The sequence below is a fragment of the Mastomys coucha genome, unplaced genomic scaffold (assembly GCF_008632895.1).
Source record: "Mastomys coucha isolate ucsf_1 unplaced genomic scaffold, UCSF_Mcou_1 pScaffold3, whole genome shotgun sequence".
Taxonomy (NCBI): Eukaryota; Metazoa; Chordata; class Mammalia; order Rodentia; family Muridae; genus Mastomys; species Mastomys coucha.
In genome coordinates, this window is record NW_022196909.1 from 28,192,299 (window position 1) to 28,201,449 (window position 9,151).

Sequence of the window (9,151 nt, forward strand, 5' to 3'; positions counted from 1 at the left end):
TATCCTTTATCAGGATTTTATCCCCGATATTATGGATGTGACTGGAGTAGACGAGTGTGCGTGGCAATGGGCAAGGGGCTCCCACCTTGAAAGACAATTGACACACGGGTTCAGACTTGATTCAAGATTGACTCAAACGTGAGAGAGGCAGACAGCAATAGAAAGAGGGGGAAGAGAGGGGAGGGAGAGGGAAATAGAGATGGAGGGAGGAGGGGATGGGGGGAGGGAAGCTGGAGTCCTATGGCCCTGCCTGATGGAGCTGTGTGTTAGGACACATGCTGAACACTGATGAACAGTGCCTGCTTCGGGGCTGGCTGAGGGGAAACTATGTGGCCTTCTGAAAGGTCCTTCTGTTGGCCAGGAAGCTAGCTGTCTTTAAGCCATACTTTGAGTCCTGAAAATGAAGGAGCCTTGTGGGACCTGGGGACAATGGGGTGCCTGGCTCATAACACATATTTTATAAGAGATTGTCCCTCATACTCGGGGACTGAAGCATGCCTCCGAGGAGGTGTACTGCTGCTGTCGAGGATATCACTGTGTAGCCCTGGCTGGCCACGACCTCACTGTATACACAACAGTTCGACTCTCAGACATCCCAGCCTGGCTTCACATTTGCTGCTAGCCGAGGTTGACCCCAGACCCCTGACCTCCCTGCCTCTCTCTCTTGGGTATAAGCACACTTCTCCATGCCCAGTTAATGTGGTGCTGGGGATTGACTCAGGGCTTCGGGCATGCTAGAAGATCATCCAACAACTGCGGAACAGTTGGCCCTCTAAAGAGTTTTGGTCTGCTTCACAGGCAGCCATAGGTGACACCCTGGTCCAGGACATCCGGTACTCTCCAGATACCAAAAACCTCCTGGTCCGGCTCAGCGATTCTTATGACAGGTAAACGCCACGTTTAACCATTTCCATGCCAGCACCCAGATTTCTGCTCTGCTTTGGTCAGGCTGTGCTGTCTCCAAAGCATGGCTTGCCTTCTTTTTTCTTCTTCTGTGTCGCTTTGGCTGGCCTGGAACTCACTCACTCTGTAGATCAGGCGGGCCTCAGACTCACAGAGATCCACCTGCCTCTGCCACCAGAGTGTGAGGATTAGAGGCATCCTCGGCCACTCTTGGCCCAACCGCATTCTTTCCCAAGGGTAGATGTCAGGGCAGGCTCTCCTTTCCCTCTGCTGGGCGCAGTCCAGCCTCTTTCCCGTTGTGTAGGGGGCCTGTGCGGAGGCTGATGCCTAACCCATCCTGTTTGTGCTCAAGGTCCTTTCTAGAGAGCCTGAAGGTGAACACAGAGGCTCTGCCTGGAATTGAGAAGACAGGGAAAGTCAAAGGCCTCATCCTCACTCTCAGAGGAGAGCCTGGGGGGCAGACGGCCCCGTATGACTTCTACTCCAGATACTTTGCGCCATGGGTTGGTGTGGCTGAAGACCCGGTAACAGGTATTCTTCTCTGAGTCTGGGCTGGGGATAACCAGGTGCTTGTAGTCTTACTCAAAGGATTGAGATCAAAGCCCAGAGAGATTACAAAGTAGTGAGGGAGGGTTCTTTCAAGCCATAGTACAAATCAGGAAAGGACACCCTGTCGAGATAGTGAGCTATATGAGCAACTGGACTCCATGGGGTAGTCCAATTATTATTTGGAATATGTAGTATGTCTGTCTGTCTGTCTGTGGCCTTGTATGTGCAGTACCCCCAGAGGCCAGTAGAGAGTGCCAGAACACTTGGAGCTGGAGTATCCAGTGGTTGTATGGGTGCTAGGCCCAGAACTCAGTCTTCCAGAAATGCTCCTAACTGCTCAGCCATCTTTCTAGTCTCTGACATCTTCTTTTATGGGGTTCAAGAAATAGAGCAGTTTGGTTCCCAAGACCGTAATTTGGGGAGATTTCCCATTTTGATTGGCAAGTGCATGTGTTTCTTCCTGAGCATAGTGCTTGCAATAGTGCATCTGGTTTTAATGATATACACAACCAATTATACATAGGCAGAAGATGGTAAATAGGGGATACTCCCTAAAAGTTCACTTTGCGGACAGATTGCCTTATTGTACAGGTGCACAAAACTAGTCTAGGTTGGATTGGCCCATTTACCATGGTGTGGTTCTCAGATTGTGTTCTGGGATTTATTTGGATAGAAATAGGATGTTATCAAGGGGGTGTCAAGGGGAGTTGTTTATTTAACTTATTCCCATTGTTTAGAGCAGGTACACCTGCAGCTTTGAGGAGCTGCAGGGTGTGTGTGTGTGTGTTTGTGTGTGTGTGTGTGTGTGTGCGCGCGCGCGTGTCCCTAATCTGTTAGTAGATTTCTAGGTACATTGTTCAGAGAGAGGCATGTGCATAGCTCAGGCCAAGTGGAGTCCTAGGCCTCTAAGTTATCCCCTATGCTTCTTGCTCACTGAGTCTTGTTCACTGGAAGGGCTGCAAAGTCCCCCTCTAGTGACCTTGACTAACAATGTGTCTACATCCCTGAGCCAACATGTGCAGACCTTGTACTATCCTGAAGCAGAGGGAAGACAGGAAGAAATGGGGGGCCTTCTATTTTCATTCTCCTTGAGGACAGTGGTCTAGGTAGCCAAGGGTGGGGTGCTCGATGGAGGGCCCGCTAGGCGAAGCAGGATTAGGGCTGAAAGGAGATGGGCAGAGGCTCCAGATGCCATGAGCTAGGATGGCTCACCGAGTCCTCGGTGAGGAACAGAACATAGGAATCCAAAGCTCAACACGCAAGCACAGCTAAAGATTCGGGAGAACATCCACTGTGTCCGTGCAGAACAGTGAGCTTCTCCCTATGGCAGAGGACTCTGGGTAGTGCACGTGCACACACACACACACACACACACACACACACACACAGGCACAGCTGTTTCTGATCCATCTGCCTCTACCTCCTGAGTGCTGGGATTCGAGATGTGCGCAGCCACCACCCACCCAACTTTGGTTCTTCATATGCAATCTCTGATCTAGTTCTAGTTCTAGGTTCAATTACACTAAAACAAAACAAAACAAGGACTCAAAAAAAAATACAAAAACAAAAACAAAAAAACAAGGAGAACCCAGGAGATCTAGTTTGTAGAGGACTTGAGTGCCATATTGGGGCTCAATACTGCCGAAACCAAAACACACAAAAAAAAATTCTCCAATTAAGAAGAATATGTTTTGGGTCCCCAAAGCCCTGGACAGTCGCCTGTTATCTCAGTTTCCTCTTTTCCTGCCATTTACACAGCAGAAGGATGGAGTTATGGTCCCTGAAAGATGCAGGCACCTTCATGTGAAGGCCTTGATTAGACAATGAGCGGGCAGACAAGCACCGAAACCCACAGTCCTGCCTGGCATGGTGGTACACGTGTCAAGGTAGCACTTGGGAAGTTACGGCACAAGGAAAAGAAGTTCAAGATTAGCCTCAGCTACTTGCAGGATAGCCTGTGCTACATAAGACTATCTATCTCAAAAGAGAAAACACAAACAAACGAAAAATAACCCCGTCGTCAGTGCAGGTTCAGAGAGAGTGAGACAGACTTGACAGGTCCTTAGGAAAAGCTCATTCATAAACCTCTTTCCTCCCTTCTTACCTCACTCCATGCTGTGCCATGGCTGCCTCGACATCCGATCTATGCTTTAGTCAAACGGGATGATTGGTTGTAATTGTGGATTCAGTTAGAGAACCGTCATACCTGCTCTCAAAACTTGTCACTTCTTGTAGGGTCCACCCACACTCTGCTTGGCCCCTACTGGTCTGAGGAGCTGGGGAAGAAGGAAATGCGAGGTAAGAAAGCTCTTCCCTGCCCTTTCTCTCCTTCTCTCTGAGTTGCTCGGGTATTGAACTAGGGACCTTCAAATGCTCGACAAATGGGATGTCATAGAGTCATGCGCCGCCCCCTCCTCCTCCTCCCCTGCTGCCTGCCCCCCTCCGAGCTAGACCTCTTGAGACAGAGCCCTGCCAGTGGACTTCAGGATAGCCAGAGTGTGCCTTGGCCTCCTGAAGGCTCAGCCCTCCAGGAAAGACATAAGACTCAGGTGCATAGAAGAGGAGCTCCAGCTGGAGGGAGCTACATGAGCTCACCATCAAAGCTGGGCTCTGATCCCCAGGGATGCGATCTCCCTGAAGGGAGGAGGACTAAAGTCTCTGTGGCCTTGATTGGGACAACAGGTGTTCATTCTCTGTCCTCAATGAGTCTGGAGCGATTGAGCTCCCAGAAGGCTGAGGCTGGGCCTCTCGTGTGCACCGGCCCTATAGTTGCTTTAGCTTACTACAAAAACACAAACAAAAAAAAACCCCCAAAACAAAAAAACACCCCAAACTCCGTCTGACTTTTCTGAGCTGAGAAGAGGCAATGAGTGGTAGAGGTGAGGGTGGGAGGGCGGAAGAGGTGAGTGTGTGTGTGTGTGGGTGGGGGGGTTGGGGAGTTCGGTGGGCGTGGGCGAGGATTTGCCTTCATCTCTTCACACATCCCTGAGTCTTCCAGGAGAAAGCTTTAGGTGGGCGGGACCGGGACCGGGCTGGTGCCCTGTAGTGAGTAGCTGTAGCTGAGGCCCAGGAAGGAACAGGTCCGGCAGTGTGAGCTACACAGTGAAATCTTATCTCGAAAACAGCAAATCAAAACAAGAAAGTACTAAGATATTATTACTCATGTGAAATTTCCCTGTAACTTCTCCCCTTCAATGACCCCCCCAGTCCCAACCCTCTTCACCCCTGCCTCCCCAAACACAGATAATAAATGCCTGCTGAGTATGTAACTTTTGAGAGGGACAGTCCCTTTCTTTACTCTCCCCTGGATGAGCATAATGACTTTCAGAGCCCCCGGAAGACTAGGGCTGCGTCTCTTTTGTAGCCTGGCACATACGGCTGCTTTAATATGCTATGAGGAAACAAACTCCCTGTGTTCAAATCAGAGCTGAAGGTGGGGCCTTCTCGGAGGTCCAGGAAGGAAAAGGCCGGGCAGTGTGTGCGCAATTGTGTGCGGACCTCTGGGCTGCAGGAGATTAGGGTGGAGGTGGGAGGGGCCGTGGACCCGTGGAGGGGGAGGGATTTATCCTGGAAACTGGCCTGGGAGGAGTCCTGGGTTTGTAAACCCCAGGGGAAATGCTCTTGATTGGCATCAGGTTGCGTTCTCTTTAGCCTTTCAGTGTTCCCGCCGAGGAGGGGAACTGGTCGTTTCCCTGCGACCTGATGGGCGAGTTGACATGAAGGGCGGAGTTGCTATTGTCTTGGAGGGCACGCTGACAGCCTAGAGATGCTTATGCCGGGCTTGCGGCCACTGCTCCACACCGTGTCTTCTCTAGAGCCAAGAACCCAACCCAAACGAACCCAACAGCAAGTGCACAGAGCTTGGTTCAGCAAGTCTGCCGAGTGGTGCCCTCAGTCCTCTTGGGACCCGAAAGGGGAAGACATCTACCTGATGGAGGTGCAGCAGTGTCTCCAGAATCCTTTCCCGGTGGTGGGGTCTGGCCTCTGCCTGTGTGTGCATCTTCAGTCCCCACAGCAGGCTCGGATGCTGCGCCTTCTTTCGATTGTGACTGCCAATCAAAGTGAGAGATGCATTGATACGGAATGAGAAGAAATTTAGACTTAGGGGTAGGGGCCTTAAGGAAGATTTATTTTCTGAGATAGGATTTCTCTGTGTAGCCCTGGCTGTCCTGGAACTCACTCAGTAGAATAGGCTGGCCTCGAACTCACAGAGATCTGCCTGCCTCTGCCTCTAGCCTGTTGAATTGAAGGCATGTGCCACCATCAAATGATTTCTGATAGATTTTACAAATGTGTGTGTGTGTGTGTGTGTGTGTGTGTGTGTGTAATTTTAATGTAAAGACAGAATCTTCATGTATAGCTCTTGATAGATTTGGCTCGCAGCGGTGCGTCCACAGACATCATATACAAGCAGCTCTGTGTTTTTTGGAAGTTTAATTAGGAGAAAGGGGGGGGGGAGTGAGGACCGCGGCGCGTGAAGGGAGGGAGAGGAGAGAGGGAGAGAGAGAGGGAGAGCTGGAAGAGACTGCCAATTATATATAAGCCATGACGTAGCAGTCCAGGTAAAGGTGGGAGCTGAGCCCAATGGATTCTGGTAATATGGTCGCCGTTGTCCTGGTGACAGGTCTGTGGACCCACCCACATATCTGTCGCAGGTAGGTTCTGGATGCTAACAGCTCTGGCTGGGAAGAAACTCTATGTAGACCAAGCTAACCTCCAACTGGACACCTGCCTGTCTCTGCCTCTCAAGTGCGAGATTAATGGTGTGCACCGTCATGGCAGATTCACAGTCCTTATAGTAGACTCAATAACTCTGTGGGAATGCAGATCTAATACTAAAGACAGTAGACTGTAGACTGTCCCAGAGGCTTCCCTGTGGCTGTGTGGAATATGGAGTCACGTGATGGTGCAGACAGCCAGGGGAGACCGGTCAATTGGAAAGAGTCAGAGAAAGCTTACTGTTTAGGAAACAAATCCTTTGCATTTTGCACTCAGCTAGAAGTAACCCCAGGAGATTACAACAGTATGTATCTGATTTGGTCATGCGATGGTAAAAATACACACTAAGAGCGTGTGAGCCGAAACCTTTCCCTCCAGTGTGGCTTTGAATGATAATGCCCAAGTGTTCCCTTGTTTAATAAAGCATGATTTAACAGAGCTTGGAGTTTGGTGAAATCTGTGCCTCCGACTCCCCGTGGGTGACTTTGGAGTAGGATTTCCCCTCCAGTTAGCAAGATAGCTCTAAACCTGGTATGATGGCATGTGCCCAGGATCTCAGCACTTGGGAGGGAGGGGCAGGAGGATCAGGAGTTCAAGGCCAGCTTCAACCAAGCAAATTATCAACTAGCCTGAGCTACTTGAGACCCTGTTTCCACAAACAAACAAAAGCCGAGGCAGAGCTTAAAACATCTCTTTAAAACACTGTGTCATAAAACATACGCCTAGCATGCCTGAGTCCCTGAGTTTAAATCTTCACACACACACACACACTATACATACATGCAATTTCAGAAGATGATTTAACTGACATTTCAGAAGTTTGCAGGTCTATCTCCTGACTATTGGGGTTCATGTATTTTCCCTCTCGGGGACCATTTAACACAAGCTGATAGGTGGAACCAATAAGGCTGGATTTTGGTCAAGCCCAAAACACGGTTTTCTTTGAGATGGAGGTATCCCTGTTGCAGGATATTTGAACCTGTCTCTAGTTAGGGTGTGCGTGGCTCAGCCTCGGCACACACCTTTAATCCCTCTGGCTGGAATACAGACACGCCCTTAGTTTCACCTTTAATCCCCAACACTGAAGGTAATGTTAGTTTGTGGAAGGAAGTGCCCCTGTTTGAAAGTGATGTCCACTTGAGTGACAGAAAAAGTGACGAATCAGAGAAAGATGTGATAGGATAGGATACACCCAACTCTCAAGAGGAGAGGAAAGGGAAGGTGCTTAAGACACCAAACAGAGCAAAAAAAAAAAAAAAAAAAAAAAAAAAAAATCAGAGACTTGAGAAAGTCCAGACAGATGGGGCTGGAGAGATGGCTCAGTGGTTGAGAGCACTAACTGCTATTCCAGAGGTCCTGAGTTTAAATCCCAGCAACCACATGGTGGCTCACAACCATCTGTAAGGAGGATCTGATGCCTTTTTCTGGGGTGTCTGAAGACAGCTACAGTGTACTTACATAGAATAAATGAATAAATCTTAAAAAAAAAAAAAGAAGCCAGACTGAATCAGTCAGGTGGGAGAGGTGTTTGAGCCAGAACAGCTGAGTTGAACCAGTCAGCTAGAATTCAGGAAGATCAAGAAAAGAAAAGAAAACTTCTTCAGAAGCAAGTCTCAGAGGCTGAAAACATTCTAGGCTTAGATTAGATTGTGCGGAGGCTAGAAGCTTCCAGGACTAGGCTTAGGTTAGCAGCTGCGGGCAGTAAGCCTCGGAGATGACAGTTACAACAGAAGAATAAAAATTACTTTTATATATCCCAAGGCTGGCCTTAAACTCAAGGCAAGGCTCCTGTCGCAGTCTCCAGACTCTTGGTCCCACAGGCCAGGGCCACTGAGCCTGGCTCACAAGCTTCCGTATTAAACTCATGAGGCCCACTGCCTGGTGTGGAGACAGAAGCCTGTAATCCCAACTATTCCGGAGGCTGGGGCAGGAGGACCACAGGCTGAAGGCCTCTGTAGGATCCACAGAGAGGTCACGGCCAACAAGGTCAACAAGACATGATCCTGGGCCCATGTAACAGGTAAACAAGATTAGCTGGAACATTGACCAGTCACGTGTGAAGCCTGGGCTCCACTCCAGCCGTGCCAAAGGAAACCACGTGTCAGAATAGAAGCAGCTTTGTTACTTTCTGGGCTGACTCCTGCTATCTGAGAGAACAATGGCGATTTACGGTGCAAACGCCAAATAACTGCATAAACAACCTGAAACACAGTGAAAAAAAACCCCAGAGAGCTCTGCTGCTGCTGGAGACCTGTCCTCGCAGAGGACACTGGACAACAAATCCTCCTGCTCCAGTCAGATGCGTGCCCAGTAATTACTTCGGAAGTCATTTTAATAGGTATTGTGTGCTAGGGCTCCTCTAGCAGCTATGTGAATTCAAAAGGAGAAAGGGTAGGTTGGTTGTGGTGGCAGGGGACATTAATCTCAGGACTGGGGAGGCAGAGGCAGGCCGATCTCTGTTCAAGGTCAGCTTTGAGATCCAGTCTAATGAAGGTTGCATAGTAAGACCCAGTGTTTAAAAAAAAAAATTAAGAAGAGGGTGACGTGACATTTCCTGCAGATGAAAACCCAATGATTCCTTTTTACCTGTCAGATGAATAAGCACAGGGAACGTTCATTACTGTGTAAGCTGGTAAACTTATGGCTTTGAGACCAGGTCTCGTGTATCCCAGGTTGACCTGGAATTCCCCATGTGGCCGAGGATGGCCGTGAGCCTTTCTGTTCCTCCTGCCTCTGCTTCGTTGGGCAGGGAACACAGATGCGTGCGGATGGGGAAATAGATCCCAGGCTTTGCGCATGCCAAGCAAGCTTACCTGCTCAGCACTAAAATACTCTGCAAAAGTCAAAGGTCATTTAGTACAAATGCTAAAATATGTTAGAGGATTGGAATCTCTACAGGTAATCCTTTTGGCACAATTGTTTGCCTTTCAGTCTGGGAACCACTAATTGCATGTGTGCACTAGTAAAACTTTAACTTTTT

At 49.2% G+C, this 9,151-nt stretch overlaps 1 protein-coding gene across 3 annotated transcripts in view; it reads left to right on the top strand.

The window, feature by feature from the left end:
- Pbld (phenazine biosynthesis like protein domain containing) overlaps positions 1 to 9,151 on the top strand; it is a 40,519-nt gene that overhangs the window by 15,859 nt on the left and 15,509 nt on the right. Inside the window, exons 7-10 of one of the 3 annotated variants that reach the window (XM_031348278.1) lie at positions 799 to 887; positions 1,256 to 1,434; positions 3,688 to 3,750; positions 5,104 to 5,397. The exons of the other annotated variants lie outside the window; for them this stretch is intronic. Of the exons in view, the coding sequence (XP_031204138.1) occupies positions 799 to 887; positions 1,256 to 1,434; positions 3,688 to 3,750; positions 5,104 to 5,216 (444 nt within the window). The 3' untranslated portion in view covers positions 5,217 to 5,397. Of the gene's footprint in view, positions 1 to 798; positions 888 to 1,255; positions 1,435 to 3,687; positions 3,751 to 5,103; positions 5,398 to 9,151 lie in introns of those variants that run through there. 3 annotated transcript variants of the gene reach the window in all.